Below are 20349 nucleotides of genomic sequence, written 5' to 3' on the forward strand. Positions count from 1 at the left end.
GTCTCTTCTACTGTTAACGAATATCATTATTTTAGTTTTACTGAGGTTTAAGGATAGTCTGTTTTTCTCAAACCATCTTTTTAATGTGTTCACTTCTTCTGTTATCATTAGTATTATATTCTGTGTGTTCTCTCCTGAACAAAACACTGTTGTATCACCTGCAAATAATACTAACTTTAAGTTTTTTGTAACTTTATAAATGTAATTTATATAAAGATTGAACAATTTTGGTCCCAGTATTGATCGCCACAAGATATATTTAGTGTTGTAGACGTGTGTTCGCCTAGCCTCACGTATTGTTTACTGCTGGTTAAGTAGCTTCGTACCCAGGTCAAGATCAACCCTCTGATACCATACCTTTCTAATGTTTTGATTAGAATATTGTGATTAATTGTGTACCATCTATTGCATTCTTCTGGTATTTCGATTAAAGCCATCGATGTTCCAATATTAGCTCTGTATTCATGTTGGTTCTCTGCGAGTATTCTATATTGTATGAAATTGTCTAATCTGTTATTAAACATTTTTTTGAAATTGTGCAAGTAAAGAAACATGTCTATAATTTGTAAATTGATTTTTGTCTCCATTTTAACAGCAAAAATATGTGTAATGTACGATAACATAATATTTGTTGCATTGATTGGATAATACTAAAGTTTAAAATATTTGCAATTGCAAACAGTACATCTATTTTTTTTGTCAAAATGGAAAAAACCCCAAAGACATTTGGTAGGAAAAGATGACGCACATTATTTTAGGCTTTCGCAGGCCATGATAAAATGATGCTAGATCTGTAATGTCATGATTTATTTTCTACATTTAAAACACTTCCTTGTGGTCTACATAACAAGTAATGGTGTTTTTTTGGTCCAAATTTTGCATGGATTATGTTTTACAGATGGTTTTCAAGCTGCTTTCTGACTGTCTTTTCAGGATGTGCCGTTTTGTGGCCTCTAATTTGACTGCGTATTCTCCCCGCCTTCTTTGTTGTAGTTTTAGAACTTCCATAGCGAGTCTAGTGACAGATAAAGTTAGAACAAAACGCTACTTGGCATTAGGATTGGCGGAGGATGCATGTGCATGTAAGAACCAGTCTGGCCCACAATAAGAGGATAGAGAAAAAGAAGGAGCTTATTGACTACAACGTCAGACTACAATGGTGAACCCGCACAAAGCTCTTTGGGTAATAATCTAACACATACGAATAATTCGCTGACATCACACCAGAGAAAAACGTCACACCATAGGTAAATTCCAAACTCCTCGTTTGGTGGAAGTATGAAAAAAAGCAAGATTGTTTTATAAATATCTCCGCAATTTCAAATTTTCTTGATTTATGCAGATCCCAAATACCGTATTTTCCGGACTATAAGGCACACTTAAAATCCTTTTTTTCCCCTCAAAACTCGACAGTGCGCCTAATGTTCAGAATAATTCTGGTTTTGCTCACCGACCTCGATGCAATTTTATTTGGTACATGGTGTAATGATAAGTGTGACCAGTAGATGGCAGTCAAACATAAGAGATACGTGGTAAAATGTATGATGGCCATATGTCTCAAATAAACAACACCAACATTTTATATGTTCCATTGAAAATATAGAACATTACACACGGAGCTCAAAAATCTATCAAAATGTTTTAGTACGACTTTGGTAAGCTATGAAGCCGCACCGCTTGATGGATTATCGGCGCATTAAACACACAAGTATTATTTTGGTGTGTGTATAAGGTAAGACATATTATCTGGCGTTTTGTTTCTCAATATTAGGCAAAACAACTTTTCTTACCTTCTGGTACCTGCTGATCTGTATTTGGGATCTGCATAAATCCTGAAAAATTGCGCGTGTCCACCTTCGTAGTCTGTACCGACACCGTAGTCGATACTCTATCTTCTTGTTATGGGACATTCATCCTCCGCTGTTGCCATTTCTAATATAAAGTAGTGTAAAGTTTTTACTTATATCTGTCAGTAAATTCGCCATGAAAGCGCTAAAACATACCGGTATAGTGAGTTTACATTATTCACCCAAGGAACTTTAGTTATTAGAGAGTTCCGGTCGAACAGTTTTTCGCGGGACACATTTCTGGTGTTATTGTTTCCCGATGAGGAGATGCTGCTCCGCTATTGATTGAAGTAAAGTCTGAATGTCATTAAAACAGTTAGCTCCATCTTTTGACACTTCTTCCACTCCCGTCCTTGCACGCTACAACAAAGATGGCGGGGAGAAGACGCTGCCAAAGGTGAGCCACGTAAATAAGACCGCCCACAAAACGGCGCATCCAAAAGCGTCTGTCAGAAAGCGGCTTGAAGATGATCTGTAAAACATAATCTATGCAACATTTTGACCAAAGAACCACCATTACATGTTATGTAATGTTATGAAGTGTTTTCAACTTAGAAAAAAATAATAATAATATGACCCCTTTAATGCGCCCTATTATTCGGTGCGTCTTATATATGAAAAAAGATCGAAAATAGACCATTCATCGGCAGTGCGCCTTATAATCCGGTGCACCCTATGGTCCGGAAAATACGGTTCACAAAAACATTTTTTTTCCTAATGGGGACCTTTTAAACAATAAGCATAGATGCATATTATCCTTTTGTTGCAATCCACTAAATGATTTTGTCATTCATTGACCTAACTGTTTTTTAACACAAAAGAACTAGGACAATTCTGTCGACCAATCAACAGACAGTGTTGTATCAAGCTCCACCCACCACAAGTGTACTACGGCCAACAGCACCCAAAACAAAAGTACTGAAAAGTGGGAAGGTTATAGATGCATGATTTTGGCCCTTTGACAATGAAGACAAACAAACCATACTGTATTTTTCATGCCGCCCTCTCAGGCTTTAACACAAACAGTTTGGGTTTATTTTGTTTAAAAAAAAAAATCATAAATAAATAAATAAGTTCTCTCACCTTTCAAATTTAGCCAGAACATCGGCCACGAGCACCCTGCTTTCCACAGCTCTGTCAATAGTGTTGTTGTGCTCGAAAAGAGCAAACATGTTCCTGCTATCCTCCATGGCCAAACCTCTTATCAGCTTCTCCACCACCTTGACACAAAATAAGCATGTCAATCAAAAAATGAATGTCTTTGCATTATTGATTTTACTAACTGAAGGCGCTTGTACCTCTCCAGCAGTGGTGTGTGAGTTAATGGAGATCTTACAGGAGCCTCCTCCGTGACAGTAGACTGTTGTGGTCATTTCCTGTCTTGTAAGCAGTGCTATTATTTCCTCCTGGGAGGGAACAAACTCTCTGGTTTTGGTTTTCTTGAGAGACTCGGAGATGAAATGAGCAAACATTTCAATCTCCGTGCCAGGGAATAGCTCCTTGATCCTACAAGACATATTGGTAAAATGGAGGTGTCTTTGAGGGATTTGCTTCTTTTATGACTTGAAGATGTGTGTTTTACCGTTTGAGGTGAAACTTGAGGTAGCGCAGGATGCCGCGGCTGGGCAGGAAGGTGCAGCTCATGCAAGTCAGAAGGTGCCAGTGGGCGCGGTTGGCGGGGCTGTTAGGGTAAGAGACGTGATTGGTTTGTTTGATTAGCTGACAGTAGACCTCGTCTCTCAGCGGCCTCAGGTCTTGGCAGGTCTGCAGGATTCCCTGGATGATCGGCACCGGGTCTGACACCGCCTCCATCTCTTGCAGAGAGTTGAAGATTTTCACAGCTTCGTCTTGCAGGCTGGTGTAACCCTTCTCCTTTTGCACTGAGGGAAGACGCGTTTACACATTAACATTTTATATCAGCAGATCAGACCCCTTTAACAAGCTAAGACATTTACAATGTGCAATCACAGCAAGTATTACACTTGCACATGTGTATTAACTGTGCTGCACTGGGATTTTATTTGCTTTGGTTTGCTGTTATTGTTTTACTTTCTATTTGCACTACATATAGAATAGAATAAAATAGAATAGAATGCCTTTTATTGTCACTATACACAGGCACAATGAGATTAAAAGCAACTCCAGTATCAGTGCGACAGTCTACAAATATGCAAAACATAGGAAGGAAAGAAAAGAAAAATAGTGCAAAAGGAGGTAAGGTGCACAGTCCAGTCCTGAGAACGAATGTCCTGAATGTGTTGTTTAAATATTAAATATTATACTATATACATACATACAGAAGCATTCAGACTGTTGGTGGAAAGTAAAAATTGCACACAGAGAGGTGCTAAACTCTAAAAACATGATCATTCTATTACATTTTTCTATTTATTCTATTTCTATTTATTCTTTATTGCTATGAAATCATAGCTTACTCTACTTATATCCTATTCTAATTACATTATTTTGTACATACTACGTTCTTGTGGTACTCGGACAAAATCTGGAACCTCAGGTACTAAATTGTGTGCCATCTCACGCATCTTTGCACATGTAAGTTCCTTAAAGGCTTAAAAAAAACAATGTGTGAATGAAAAAAACTGTATCAAAAATATTTGGTGTATAATTATTATGGATTATAGTGAGCTTCCAACTGCAAAACCCCAAAAGCGGATTAGATACTTTTGCCCAATTTGAAGCGTAATAACAAAAACAAGGACACACTTTTTTTAAATGTCATTATTTTAGATTACAATGAGCCTCCAACTGCAAAAACCTAAAAGCTTATCAAATAATTTTGCCCAATTTGAAGTCAGTTACACTAGTTGCAGTTATACTAGATATTAGAGTACACGGAACCTCCAATTGCAAAAACCCAGGGTTTAGAACATAGTTTTGCCTACTTTCAATGTAGTTACCCTAAATGCGTGAATGGAAAAACAAGCAAAAATTGGGAGAGATTTTTATAACATCTTTAAATTTTCATGAATTTTAATAATGATGAGCCTCCAACTACAAAACCCCAAGGCTTATTACGTAATTTTCCGCAATTTGAAGTCAGTTGCAGTAGATGCGTGAATTGAAAAACAAGCAAAAATTGGAGAGATCCTAAGAACATATTTAAAGTTTCATTATTTTAGATTATAATGAGCCTCGAACTGCCAAAAACCAAGGCTTATTAAAAGTAATTTTGCCCAATTTAAAGTCAATTTTTGCCGCAATTTAAAGTCAGATACACTTGAAGGGTGAATGTAAAAACAGACAAAAGACTGAATCTGTGAATAAAACAACAAAATCTGTCCACACAATATATTTTCAATTAAACAATTTTTAGCGTAAAATATGACAAAGTAAAAGCATAATTAGCATTAGCATCCGGAAATGACTTTCTGCCAGTTGTAAAGAACATACATATTTTTTGCATTACAATGAGCTGTAACTGCAAAACACAAACATATTTTTGCCCAATTTGAGGTCAATTAGTCAAATTTCACTGTGAATGGTAAAAAAACCAGTTGTTCCACACACAGCCATAAAGCTTTAGTGACTTTCAAACAGTTTCTGAAAACATCGTTCACGTTTAATGGTTTTGAATCAAAATACGCCTCTAACAACTGTTTTAAGAGTTTTATCAAGTCAAATCATCAAACTAAAATAGATGTGTGAATTAAAAAACTCAGGGTCCACACATTGTATTGTAAGTTTTTTTTGTTGTTTTTTTTTACTTTGAAGCCTTAAACTTGCAGTATGTCACAAGTTTTTGAAATGGCTTTCCTCTGGATTCTGACTAAAAGGCCAATACACTTTGTTAGCGCCGCCCATTGTGCATCAGCCTGTGATGCATTTTGACATAAACTAAGATCCTTAAAAAATGCCATATATTTCAGATTTTATTGACTTCACAATGGGCAAAAAAACGTGTGCATGTGGACAAAATGTTGTTTAGTATCCCCAGCAGAACAGTCAAAACTCACAGTGGATGCTGACATCTCCGTAAGGCAGAGGCAGCAGAGGGGAGTGCAAAGGATGCTGGGTGTATCTCAGGATGGGGTTCCTCCAGTACGTCTGCTCCACTGCCTCAACATTCAAACAGCTCTCCTGCAAGACGATAAAACACTGACTCAGTCAATGCACATCACTTAGTAGAGAAGTCACTGCAGTACACACATATAGTGAGTACCTCACTTTACAACAGATAGTGTCCTTGGCATAGACTGAAAAGAATCGGCGCAAGCATTATATTAATGCCCAAATATGAAATATAGCAAAACAAACAATCTCCGTGTCAAGTCACTGCATGTTAGTTATGACTAAGGTACTAAAAACCTACTTTGATGTCCCTAATGAGTTGCTGTGTCGGTGTTTCAATGGGGACTTTGCTGTCAACGGCTCCTTGTATGGCGTTTGTCCATCTCATGGCTTCGTTCAACATTTTGGTGTACAGGCGGTAGGAGTGCTTGCGCCCATGGATGATGATATTCCAGTAACCTGTAATAGCAACGCAGTCTCCAGTGAGCCCAAACTGACCATCAATTCAAGTGTGGTTATTTGTAAAGGGCTGTATCGATAAAGTTGGTATGGTATGGCCCATTCAGTAGTTTCCACATTGAACTAACCAGTATCTTTGAAGACCTTTTCATCAGGTTGAACCACAGAACACAGGCTGTTGAGGACCAGCGTTCCTAGTTTGGTGGCGTTTCGTTCAGATGACTTGTAGTAGTCGAGGGAGTTTGTGGTGAGAACAAACCAACGCTTCTTCAGCTTCAGAGATGTGCTTTTCACCCCAGACTTCATCTCTTTATGCAGCCAGCCTGAGGGACGGAAAGAAGTTATTGCTCTACTGTATTTCTCTTTGATCATTATATATGCTTTTGTCTTTTAGAGATGGCTGACCTCTGACCAAAAACTCCTGACCATCACCCTTGGAGTCTCCCTTGGATTTCTGCAGCAAACCGATCCAGTGATGCATCTCCTCTGGTGTGTCCGTGTTGCAGTGGATCACTCGGTTGGCGGTGATGATCACAAACGAGTTTGGTCTGGAAGCACCAACACATCACACATATTATCATACATATTCCTTCGGGACCTCGCAGTACCATACAATATTCCTTGAAAAAAAGACACCTTCTTTAACAGATGCCGTGCCCCAATTTAATGGCCATCAGACGCACAAAAAACTGAAACTGCCTACACCAGGGCTATTCAACGGTGGCCAAATCCGGCCACCACACCAGCCCCCCGAGTTCAGTTAAAAACTTTGGGGAAACATTTTTACAGAAAATTCCTAAAAATACTAGAATGCTCCTGTTGTACATAGGAACTTGGACCACTGTAAACACATTGGCAGATCCCAGCATTGACATTTTAACCTTGCTAGCAAAGAGAACACTGGGATCTAAACTTGTGATTTACATAACTGAAGCGTTCTTTAAGGCAGTGTTTTTCAACCTTTTTTGAGCCAAAGCACATTTTTTGCGTTGAATCCGGAGGCACAGCACCAGCAGAAATCATGAAAAAACGAAACTCAGTTTACAGTAAAAAGTCTTTGTCACAATTGTTGGATATGACTTCAAACCATAACCAACCATGCATCACTATAGCTCTTGTCTCAAAGTAGGTGTACTGTCACCACCTGTCACATCACGGCGTGACTTATTTTGAGTTTTTTGCTGTTTTCCTGTGTGTAGTGTTTTAGTTCTTGTCTTGCCCTCCTATTTTAGTGGCTTTTCTCTTTTTTTGGTATTTTCCTGTAGCAGTTTCATGTCTTCCTTTGAGCGATATTTCCCGCATCTACTTTGTTTTGGCAATCCAGAATATTCCAGTTGTTTTGATCGTTCTTTATGTGGACATTGTTGATTGTCATGTCATGTTCGGATGTACATTGTGGACGCCATTTTTGCTCCGCAGTAAGTCTTTGCTGTCGTCCAGCATTCTGTTTTTGTTTACTTTGTAGCCAGTTCAGTTTTAGATTCGTTCTGCATAGCCTTCCCTAAGCTTCAATGCCTTTTCTTAGGGGCACTCACCTTTCGTTTATTTTTGGTTTAAGCATTAGACACCTTTTTACCTGCACGCTGCCTCCCGCTGTTTCCGACATCTACAAAGCAATTAGCTACATGCTGCCACCTACTGATATGGAAGAGTATTACACGGTGACGCTGCCGAGCTCTAGACAGCACCGACACTCAACAACAATACATAATTTGCAGACTATAGTTATTGGTTTGCAAAAAATATTTTTAACCCAAATAGGTGAAATTAGATAATCTCTCATGGCACACCAGACTGCATCTCACGGCACACTGGTGTGCCGCGGCACAGTGGTTGAAAAACACTGCCTTAAGGCACTCCTTTATGTCCTCCCCCTTTTTGCAGTTACACATTTTTTTCATAGTGTGATTTATGTAACTAAAGTGTTGCTGTAGCTCGTTTACTTCAGATGTAGTCAGTAGTCATCTTTTCAACTTCTTTAGTTATTCATACTAGTGGTGTTCCTCTAGGTTCCTTTTTAGGTCCTTTCTTTTTCATCATTTAGGCCAGGGGTGTACAACTTGTTCTAATTGAGGCACAAATCGCAGTTATGGCTAACCTTTATACTATATACTGTAAATATAAATGTAAAGGATTTGCCTCATGATGTTATTGCACTGGATTATTTTAGTTATTGTGAATACACAGTAAAAAAACAAATCTGTAGATTTTGCGGTTTAATTTTAAATTTACAATGATTTTTACAGCATATTACTGTAAGTGGAAAAGCAGGACCACTTTTTTGTATGGTAAAATTCTGACAACTGAGCTGCCAGTATTTTACCATAAATTCTATGATTTTTTTTTTTTACACCGTATTACTGTAAATAGAAAAATAGTCCTGCAATTTTCTTACTGTAAAATTTGGCGAGAGAGCAGACAGTATTTTTTAACCCTAAAATCTGTTGTAATATTTACATTGTACAAAGTCAAGCAGATATTTACGTTTATAATTTTATATAAAAAATAAATAATTGGAATGTAAGATAATGTGATATTTGTTTCATTAATATATAAAAGATAAGCAGTTGCATGCAGTGCATTTACATGTATTTTTTTTTCTGTCAAAATAGAAAAAACGAATACATTTAGTAAGAAAAGATGAAATACTTTATTGACGCATATTTTATCCAGGCTTTCACAGGAGATATAAAATGATGTGGCGGGCCAGATCTGGCCCTCGGTCCTTGTGTTTGACACCTGGAATTTAGGCTATTCAACTGGTAGTCCGCGAGTTCAGTTCAAAAGAACTTGTGAGAGACTTACATTTTTGCAGCATATTCTTAAAAACACTACAGTGCTGCCATATATGTTATCTTCCACTAGAGTTCCCGGAACTCTGACCAAATAAAGAGACCAAAATGAAATGTCTACTGCTGGTTTTTCCAGAATATACAAAATTGGATTGTATATAAAGTCATTAGTCATTAGCTTTATAATGATTTGGTTAAATATCCCTGGCCTACACAATGGACATGGCATCTGTAAGGCTGAAGTTGAAAAAATATCTAGCTCTTTATTATCCTGTCCTCTTTGCAATTTAGGTTCATAAATAATCAAAAGTATTTATGGTATTAAAAAAATGCATTTGTACAAAATGAATACAGTCCTGCTACTAAATAAACCCCCTAAGAGTGCCCGAGTACTTTCTGCAGTTGAGTAAATCAACAACCATGGCTACGATATTAAAAAAAATACATTGTATCTTCAGACAACAAATACATTTTCAGTCACCTTCTTACCTGTCTGGGTTGTCTGACGCACAAACCGAATCAATCAAGCCCACATCTAGCGTACCCTGGACAAAAAGAGGTCAATGCAACTTCTCATGTTAGTCCGAGGAGCCAAATCTGCAAAGTATTAGCGCTGAAGATATCAGACGTGTGCATTGACCTACAAAAGCCTAACTATCGTACAGATGACTAAATGAACATCCTATTTTAGCAGCATCTGTCATTATTATTGGTCCAAAGCGGAGCTAGAGAGCTGTGGCTAAGGCAGGAGAGTGAAGGGGGAACGCCACTAACCACTGCATTCTTTGGGTTGGCCTGTTCATGGTGCATCTCCATGAGCTGCTCTGGGCTGGCACTGTGGACACTACTCAGCACACTGAACCAACCACTGGATGGGATCACAGAGAGTTCAGGGAAGTAAACCAAAGAGAGGAAAAGGTCAGCAATTATGAAAAGACTATTAAATAAAGTTCCATTGGCAACCACAAGGAGGCAGACTTTATTTTCATATACAATCGTGGTCAAAAGTTTACATACACTTGTAAAGAACATAATGTCATGGCTGTCTTGAGTTTCCAATAATTTCTACAACTCTTATTTTTTTGTGATAGAGTGATTGGAGCACATACTTGTTGATCACAAAAAACATTCATAAAGTTTGGTTCTTTTATGAATTTATTATGGGTGTACTGAAAATGTGACCAAATCTGCTGGTCTCCTCCAAACACATTGCTGGGTATTGTGGCCAAACAGCTCAATTTTTGTTTCATCTGACCACAAAACTTTCTTCCAGAAGGTCTTATCTTTGTCCATGTGATGTCAGATGAAACAAAAATTGAGCTGTTTGGCCACAATACCCAATAATATGTTTGGAGGAGAAAAGGTAGGCCTTTAATCCCAGGAACACCATTCCTACCGTCAAGCATGGTGGTGGTAGTATTATGCTCTGGGCCTGTTGTGCTGCCAATGGAACTGGTGCATTACAGAGAGTAAATGGGACAGTGAAAAAGGAGGATTTACCTCCAAATTCTTCAGGACAACCTAAAATCATCAGCCCGGAGGTTGGGTCTTTGGCGTAGTTGGGTGTTCCAACAGGACAATGACCCCAAACACACGTCAAAAGTGGTAAAGGAATGGCTAAATCAGACTAGAATCAAGGTTTTAGAATGGCCTTCCCAAAGTCCTGACTTTGTGCACGTGTGGACAATGCTGAAGAAACAAGTCCATGTCAGAAAACGAACAAATTTAGCTGAACTGCACCAATTTTGTCAAGAGGAGTGGTCAAAAACTCAACCAGAAGCTTGGCAGAAGCTTGTGGATGGCTACCAAAAGCGCCTTATTGCAGTGAAACTTGCCAAGGGACATGCAACCAAATATTAACATTGCTGTATGTATACTTTTGACCGAGCAAATTTGGTCACATTTTCAGTAGACCCATAATAAATTCATAAAAGAACCAAACTTCATGAATGTTTTTTGTGACCAACAAGTATGTGCTCCAATCACTCTATCACAAAAAAATAAGAGTTGTAGAACTCAAGACAGCCATGACATTATGTTCTTTACAAGTGTATGTAAACTTTTGACCACGACTGTATTACTTGGACGTATTGCAAAGAGATAAGTGATTAATTGGACTCTACCTGGCATCTTCAGGGGATTCTGCATAGATGTGATAAGTCCTCTCCTCAGTCACAATATTGAGTGCATTTTCCTTCTCATGGTTGTCCACTATTTCCCTGTAGAAAAAAACCCAATCAAGTTCTGTTGGTGTTTAATGCAAAGTGAGTTTTAAATAGCAAGATTCCGACTAAAAATAGCTTACTTGGCTGTGCAGATGTCAATAGTCCCTTTGAGCTTCTCTTCGCTGTCGTTGTCAAAGTACATCAGCTTGGACTCCCTCAGGACGAACCAGCGCATCTTCCAATTGCGCCGGGACAGGGTCGACATCCCTCCGCCTTTCTTGTAAAGCCAGCCGGACTTGAGGGAGTCCTGCTTGGCCCGGTACCACATAAAGGTCTCGTCTTTCAGCACGCACCAGCGCCGACGCCACGGAATCATGAGTCCGCCTGAAAAAAGATTGAAATGTTTGCAGGATTCTGAATAGAAAACAAGATGCATAGTCTATATCCACCCTTTGGTGCCAAAAAGTGGTACCTTCCTCAACTTTGTTCAATAGAAAGACAATAAATTGTGTACCAAAATGAACAGTAGTGCTTGTTGCAGGAAAATCCGGTCATTGACTTTACATCATAATCTTAATTATAGCATGAACAATTTTAATTTGTCTATTGTATTTAAAAAAAAAATGGAAGTTGAAAAGATAACTATTCAAATACAATATTTTTGTTTTCCCCATTAGATCATTCTGTTTAAAGATTCTGCAACATCCCGAGGAAGCTTATTGCGAGTTGAATAATGCTTGTTTTCAGAATAAAATACTAACTAGCTATTTCGAGATATACAAATCTTAATTTAGGATGTCTTATCAAGCAAAATTAACGAGCTGCATGGACAGATAATTTCACAAGTTTTTAATTATTTTTTTCCCTAAAATCTATTTTTTTTATATTATATTTTGTCAGCTCTTTTTTTAGTGCATTTCTCAGGGTCACTGGTGTGAATAAGTGACCTGAATAAAATCTCTGACTAGCTTGGAGAGAATGTTTCGAACCTCTAGACCCAGAATATAAGAAAACTCAGCTTTTTCAGACAGCATTCTAATTAATTCTGTGTGTTCTGTATGTACAGCTGCAGAAAAAAATATTTTAAAATTACTTTTAATTAATTCCATCTAGTATTATTCTATATATCAGTGTTTCTTAACAACAGGGCCATGGCCCATTGTTGGGCCGCCAATGCACCCGAGAAGGCAGTCAAAAAATATCTGTTTCTCAGCTGTGGTCCGGATGGGCCGCAACAGTATTCGGTTGTAATACACTTTTCCACCACTTGTGGCAGCAAGGGCAAAGCAAACAAACAAGAAGTCTGTGGCTAAAAAGTCATAGAGGAGTTCCTTAAGTGCAAAACTTATGACTAAAGTGGTGAAGCTGTATTTTCATTTGCACCCAATTTTATTAACAGTTTAGTCAATACAAATATTTTTCATTATTAATTTAATTTGTTTTAGTTAGTTGGTTTTGGCACTACATAATTATTTATTTTGTGTCTCTTCTTATACAGTATATTTGGCTAGTACTTATTTTTTTAATCAGCCTGACCTAAGCCGAAGTTTTATGTGTTAAATAAATAATAATCTTTGTGATAAACACATGGTTTCATATCATTGGACAATGTTGTAAACTGTAAGTAGGTTAGATATAATTATTGAATACCATAAGAGAAAAGAGTAATATTACTAATGCAGTGTTAATATTTAAGTGGGGCCCCGGGCCTCTCTGTAGTGGAAAAGTTGGACCCTGAGATCAAAAAGGTTAAGAACCCCTGCTAAATATTACTTATATGTGGATTTTTTGGGGGGCTATTTTAGGATCCCTGTGTAAAGGAGGTTTGTGTGAAGCTACTAACTCTTCATGTAGAGGTAGCCATGGAAGTAAGGAGGCCCGCTGCCATTCAGTATATTCATCCTGCCGTTGGAAACCTCCTCATCCGTGTCCACATAGCCGTCGTTGTCCTCGTCACTGTCGATGAACTGAAACAAAGGCGGTTGATTGTGACATGCGCCTTTCAACACAAGAAACCGTGAATAGAACTGTGCACCTGCAAGTTCCGTGCTAAAAATAACGTGTTTTTTTCACAGTGGCACAAAAGGAATTGGTAGACACACGCTCCTTGTTCAATTGACACTTTTCCTTTTGACAGTACGAGGGAAAAGTCAAGGTGTGTGTCAGTGTGTGAAAATACAGACAGACAATAGCTATGAAGGTTCTCATTAATCCAGGTCGTTGTCATCTCAGGGCGTTCAATCGTTCGCAACGGGACTGCTTGGTTTGTCTTGGAAGACGTTTCGCCGCTCATCCGAGTAGGCCTCATCAGTTTGTGCTCATAGACTTAGACCGGTCAGATCTAGTCTGATCTAAGTCTATTATTACGAACTGATGAAGCCTAATCGGATGTGCTCATAGACTTAGACCAGTCAGATCTAGTCTGATCTAAGTCTATTAGCACGAACTGATGAAGCCTAATCGGATGTGCCCATAGACTTAGACCGGTCAGATATAGTCTGATCTAAGTCTATGAGCACGAACTGATGAAGCCTACTCGGATGTGCTCATAGACTTAGACGGGTCAGATCTAGTCTGATCTGAGTCTATTAGCACAAACTGATGAAGCCTAATCGGATGTGCTCATAGACTTAGACCAGTCAGATCTAGTCTGATCTAAGTCTATGAGCACCAACTGATGAAGCCTAATCGGATGTGCTCATAGACTTAGACGGGTCAGATCTAGTCTGATCTAAGTCTATGAGCACCAACTGATGAAGCCTAATCGGATGTGCTCATAGACTTAGACGGGTCAGATCTAGTCTGATCTGAGTCTATTAGCACAAACTGATGAAGCCTAATCGGATGTGCTCATAGACTTAGACTGGTCAGATCTTGTCTGATCTAAGTCTATGAGCACGGACTGATGAAGCCTACTCGTATGTGCTCATAGACTTAGACCGTTCAGATCTAGTCTGATCTAAGTCTATGAGCACAAACTGATGAAGCCTAATTGCATGTGCTCATAGACTTAAACTGGTCAGATCTAGTCTGATCTAAATCTATGAGCACGAACTGATGAAGCCTAATCGGATGAGCGGCAAAACGTCTTCCAAGACAAACCAAGCAGTCCAGTTGTGAACGATTGAACGCCCTGAGATCGGTGAGACAATGTTTTGGTAGAAAACAACAACTCACAAGTCATTTACATAGTAGTGGAATGGGACTTTTCCTATATTTTCCTGATCTACCAAGACAGTAATGGTTAATTAATCTGTTACTAATGGAATGGGTGCATCTTTTTCCAAACGTTCTGAACTCTGTACCACAGAGCATAATACTTGCGCTTTCACATAAATGCAGCTCAACATTCCAAAGCTGATGTTGACTTCTTTTGACAGCAAACTAGTTGAGACTGAATCAATGGCGCCCCGTAATGTACTCCATTTTGACTCGATTGTTTCAAATGAATTGACACATTTGGAAATGGGTATCAATTTTGTTATATTAGGGTTATTATTGTTGTTTGCAGTGGTGTACAACTGCACTGCAACAGAGTCATAATCCTTGATACCGAATACCGTATTGTTAACATACATCACTGGTAAGTGATTTTTCTACTCCTGCTGTTTACAAATCCCCAAAGTTTGACCCCATAAGTCGAATTGACCAAAAATGTTTTACATAGTTACACATACTGTAACTCGCCGAAAAACAACAACATTTGGTATGCCCATTCAAAAAATACAAGCAAGATTGGTTGCAAAACATGGCCACCATCAGGCAATACGTCTTTTAAGGGTCACAGACAGGACTTAGAAAATAATTGGTCATGAGGAATGGACCATTTCTTTAATGATTATAAAACTCTGAGGATATTTTTTCCTATTACAGTCGTCCCTCGTTTATTGCTCTTCCGGACATATAAACAATAAATACATAAAATGTTATCTGAGAAGTAACAATCATTAATTATAAACCAAATATTTTTTAGTAGCCATCAGTGGCTACAATAGTAAACAGCGTGCTCTGATTGGTTTGGTCTCTTTTACTAGCCAATACTACTGTTGTGTTGACATTTCTAGTTTATTTAGCCGTTTCTATACTTAAAAAAGACCACAAAATAGTGGAATATGCTTAAAAAAAAAATCTGCCATGTGGTGAAGCCGCAATATTTGAAGTGCGATGTGGTGAGAGACGATGGTATTATATTACGTATGGTAGTTTGTACTCCAAAGCATTTTGTCACAAATGCTATTTATGGTCATGTGAAATAATGATGGATGACTTGATTTTTGATCCGTTATCTTGTATATTATTTAGTTCTTACCGAGTCTGAGCTGCCTCTGAAGGAGTCCAGGCTGTTGTGGGTGCATGATGATTTCCGTAGCATGTCCTTGTCAGTAATGTGGTCGTCATTGATGCTCGCACCTGAGCTCCCGTGAGCCTCTTCAAACTCCTCTTGATCGTAGTCCGACTCTGTATCAGGCAGGTTGGAGCAACACGGGTCCTGAATCTCAGGCTCGAAGTCGGACCCCTCGCTAGTTCTCTGCTGTGATAGCGGTTTGACTCCGTTGGCGATCGCAGGAGGAGTAGGGTTGGAAAGTTGGGGGTTGCGGAGATGATGAGGTTCGTTCGGGGGAACCAAAGGAGGGCTGACGAGGAGCCCCTCTGCAAAGGCAGCTGGAGGAGGAGGGACACTTTGGAATAATTCCTTGTCCAAAGGGACTGCAGCTTGCGGAGGTAAGTCAGGTAGAGGAACGCAATCGTCCTCAGCGTGGAACCCCTCGTCTACCTCCTCTTCAGCCAGAGGAGCGGTCGAATTAGTCGGGTCGTGAAGGTTCTCCTCACTTGACAGTGACGGCTCTAATCCACCAAAGTCCAAAAGATCTAGGAACTCCGTAGCCACGCGGGAGGCCTCCTTTTCTAGTCGGTAGATCTCCTCCTCCCTCATCTTGCGCAGCTCCTCACGAGAGATCTCCCCGAGAAGAGACACGCCATCCTCCTGCTGCTTGTGCAGGCGTTCAATTTCTCTCTCCAACCGCAGGATCTCCTCCATCTGACGGCTCTCTTCGTCGGTGGTGTGGTTGTGGGAGGTAGTCTGGGAAAGAGCCTTCTGTACACAAGCCAATGACAGACCACATGGACATTTAGGACCCTCACGCATCACTTTGAATTATGTTTTTAACACAATGGCCTTTTTATGAATAAAATTGCTGCGTAAACCCCGCCGGACTGAACGTGTCATTTGGAAGGAGACACACTGACAAGCAAAAATTGCATTTACGTTGACACAATTTATTTCAAATCTGTTTTAACTTAAAGGGAAAAGATTAGTCCATTTTCTTGCACTTGTTTAATGGTTAAGAGTTTGATAGCCTAATTAATAATTGTAAATTATGGGATGGATAATTGATTGATTTTTTACAGCATGTTAATCTTGTGGTGTTTTGTCCTTCAAGGTTTTTCACCTAAAGACTGCTAAAAAAGGTAACAAAAGTAATAAACCTAAGCAAGATAGAAAAAGACTAAAAAGAATAAAGAAGCTGTTTCTTCGTTTAGAGAAACTGTTGCAAACTAAAGGAAAAAATAAAAGGAAAGAAATATCAACGGTCTGGTCTTTTGAGTGAAATCCAGAAGACACATTCAGCATTGGTACATCCTTTCAAGTGTGGGATGAGCACAGCATAAAAGCAAAACCACTTGACAGTGGGAGAGAACTTCTCATTATGAGTCAATGGTGAGATTTGATTCTAGAGGAGACTGAAAGCAATGGAAAAGCGCTTTTATAGGTAGACCACATTCCAGGAAAAGGACAATATTTTTACACCTTTTGCAGTACAGTTTTCTTGTCGAGTGGGGCGACATTATGTCCTTCACAACTTTTGACCACGACTGTACATCCGCGCTCTCTGCTGAAAGACTGCCCCACTTGCACCATTAAAATGAAGGATGTCCCGATCAACATTTTTAGTCTCAAATCCTGATCTAATACTTTGACAACAGATTATAGAAGTGATTTTTTAGAGCAAATAACCAAACACAATAACAAATTTTTTTAATAAGGTCATCTGATAACATTTTCAATTTGCTAGCATTGTTGTAAATCAGAACATGTATTAAATGTGTGGTATTGAATGTCACACACAATTTTTTTCAACAAAATAAAGTGATACTTACACCCTGAGTAACACCAAACACCAAAAAAAGATATTGTAATAAAAGGAATAAAAATAAAAATATCGATCGAGTTACTTTTGTATCGTTTCTACAATATTAGGTATCGATAGTATCGAAAATTGGATCAATCACCCCTATTTTATATTGAAGTTTTAACTGTTAGTGTCTTGTGTCGACCTGCTCGGTTTGTGTGTGCGTGTGTGTATGCTTGGTCATTCCCTTTCCTCTAGTCCTCATAATGATGATTAGAAGAAACTTGGAAGCTTGCTCTCAAATCGAAGCCGTTGATCGGGCAAGACATGCATGAATACGGAAATGCAACCGTGTCTCCCTGAGCGTGCATTCCCTTTTGCAGGAACCTCTCACACGAGTACAACCTTAAGCCACGTAAACACTTTTTTTGACATAAAGATTATTTATGTATTCAATATATGTTTAAAGTTAAAGTACCACTGATAGTCCCACACACACACTAGGTGTGTTGAAATTACTCTCTGCAGTTACTTACTATGGTATATTATTTATTTATTATTTATTCACTGTTCTGTTACAGAGAACAAAGAAAATGGGATAAAATAGCTACGGTATGAAAAGGGGTAAGATTAATAAGCTCAGCTTTTTCCTACTCCTTTTCGGAAACTGAAACTGAACTGAACAGCTGCGGTAAAGGTCGACTGGACTCGGCAGCTCATTAGCCGATCGCCGATCAGTTAAAAAAAGGCACATTTGGCTATTGTTGTTTGCTATACCAAATGTATTTGTTTATTTCACTTGCAAATAAAGTGAGACAAAAGGTAAGTGGTCATGTATTTTGTTAAATTTTTCATAGAACTGAAAGCGTACCATAGCTATATCGTGGTATATCGTTATCGTGATATAAAATGATCCATATCGTGATATACATTTTTTTCCATATCGCCCAGCACCACATGCTTCACTGATGAGAGTATTTAGCAAGCACCGTTATGTCCTACTAATTTCAGCGAAACTTGAACTCACCGTAGTTTGTTTACATGTACAACTTTCTCCGATGCTGCCACAGAAAGACGTGATTTATGCCACTCCTTCTTTGTCTCATTTTGTCCACCAAACGTTTTATGCTGTGCGTTAGGGTTGTACGGTATACCGGTACTAGTATAGTACCGCCATACTAATGAATCATATTCGGTACTATACCGCCTCTGAAAAGTACCGGTCCACCACACGACCTGCTTGTTGTCATTAAGTTGTTAGATAGCACACGTCACAGTAGAGTCTGATTGCTCAGCTGAGTTGACACACCCATGCAGCAGCTATGTGCTTGTTTAACTCTGTGTTTTTTTTAACCTTTTTTGAGCCAAGGTGCATTTTTTTCATTGAAAAAATCAGAAATCATTAAAAAATGAAACTCAGTAGACAATAAAATGTAATTGTCGCAATTGTTGGATATGAATTTAAACCATAACCAAGCATGCATCAATATAGCTCTTGTCTCAAAGTAGGTGTACTATCACCACCTGTCACATCACACCGTGACTTATTTTGAGTTTTTTGCTCTTTTCCTGTGTGTGGTGTTTTAGTTCTTGCCTTGCGCTCCTATTTTGGTGGCTTTTCCTGTTTTGTTGGTATTTTCCTGTTGCAGTTTCATGTCCTCCTTTGAGCGCTATTCCCAGCACCTGCTTTGTTTTAGCAATCAAGACTATTTAAGTTGTTGCTGTCTTTTTTTGTGTGGACATTGTTGATTGTCATGTCATGTACGGATGTACTTTGTGGAGTGGACGCCGTCTCTGCTCCACACGCTGCAAGTTTTTGCTGTCGTCCAGCATTCTGTTTTTGTTTACTTTGTAGCCAGTTCAGTTTTAGTTTCATTCTGCATAGCCTTCCCTAAGCTTGAATGCCTTTTCTTAGGGGCACTCACCTTTTGTTTATTTTTAGTTTAAGCGTTAGATACCTTTTTACCTGCCTCCCGCTGTCGCCTGCATATTGTGATCACGACAAACCATCGTCGTCTCACACGACCTGTTCCCGACATCTACAAAGCAATTAGCTACCGGCTGCCACCTACTGATATGGAAGAGAATAACACGGTTACTCTGCCGAGCTCTAGACAGCACCGACACTCAACAACGGCACATTACTAGGGGACGGCGTGGCGCGGTTGGGAGAGTGGCCGTGCCAGCAACCTGAGGGTTCCTGGTTCAATCCCCAGCTTCTACCAACCTAGTCACGTCCGTCGTGTCCTTGAGCAAGACACTTCACCCTTGCTCCTGATAGATCGTGGTTAGCTGCCTTGCACGGCAGCTCCCGCCATCAGTGTGTGAATGTGTGTGTGAATGGGTGAATGTGGGAATAGTGTCAAAGCGCTTTGATTACCGTATTTTCCGGAGTATAAGTCGCTCCGGAGTATAAGCCGCACCGGCCAACAATGCATAATAAAGAAGGAAAAAAACATATATAAGTCGCACTGGAGTATAAGTCGCATTTTTTTGGGGAAATTTATTTGATAAAACCCAACACCAAGAATAGACATTTGAAAGACAATTTAAAATAAATAAAGAATAGTGAACAACCGGCTGAATAAGTGTACGTTATATGAGGCATAAATAACCAACTGAGAACGTGCCTGGTATGTTAACGTAACATATTATGGTAAAAGTCATTCAAATAACTATAACATATAGAACATGCTATACGTTTACCAAACAATCTGTCACTCCTAATCGCTAAAACCGATGAAATCTTATACGTCTAGTCTCTGACATGAATGAGCTAAATAATATTATTTCATATTTTAATGTAATGTGTTAATAATTTCACACATAAGTCGCTCCTGAGTATAAGTCGCACCCCCAAACTATGAAAAAAACTGCGACTTAAAGACCGAAAAATACGGTACCTTGAAGGTAGAAAAGCGTTATA

The 20349-nt window shown here is 39.0% G+C and overlaps 1 protein-coding gene across 3 annotated transcripts in view; it reads right to left on the reverse strand.

Annotated features, from left to right (window-relative positions):
- Positions 1 to 20349, reverse strand: part of myo10l3 (myosin X, like 3) — a 216170-nt gene that overhangs the window by 15035 nt on the left and 180786 nt on the right. For all 3 annotated transcript variants that reach the window (XM_062070009.1, XM_062070011.1, XM_062070010.1), the window contains 13 exons: positions 15602 to 16387; positions 13136 to 13259; positions 11433 to 11676; positions 11251 to 11346; positions 9902 to 9995; positions 9617 to 9672; positions 6741 to 6883; positions 6464 to 6658; positions 6178 to 6335; positions 5822 to 5945; positions 3430 to 3727; positions 3146 to 3353; positions 2931 to 3067 (listed from right to left, as the gene is read on the reverse strand). In XM_062070009.1, coding sequence (XP_061925993.1) covers positions 2931 to 3067; positions 3146 to 3353; positions 3430 to 3727; positions 5822 to 5945; positions 6178 to 6335; positions 6464 to 6658; positions 6741 to 6883; positions 9617 to 9672; positions 9902 to 9995; positions 11251 to 11346; positions 11433 to 11676; positions 13136 to 13259; positions 15602 to 16387 — 2663 coding nt within the window. The remainder of the gene's footprint in view (positions 1 to 2930; positions 3068 to 3145; positions 3354 to 3429; positions 3728 to 5821; positions 5946 to 6177; positions 6336 to 6463; positions 6659 to 6740; positions 6884 to 9616; positions 9673 to 9901; positions 9996 to 11250; positions 11347 to 11432; positions 11677 to 13135; positions 13260 to 15601; positions 16388 to 20349) is intronic.

The sequence above is a fragment of the Entelurus aequoreus genome, linkage group LG14 (genome assembly GCF_033978785.1).
Source record: "Entelurus aequoreus isolate RoL-2023_Sb linkage group LG14, RoL_Eaeq_v1.1, whole genome shotgun sequence".
Taxonomy (NCBI): Eukaryota; Metazoa; Chordata; class Actinopteri; order Syngnathiformes; family Syngnathidae; genus Entelurus; species Entelurus aequoreus.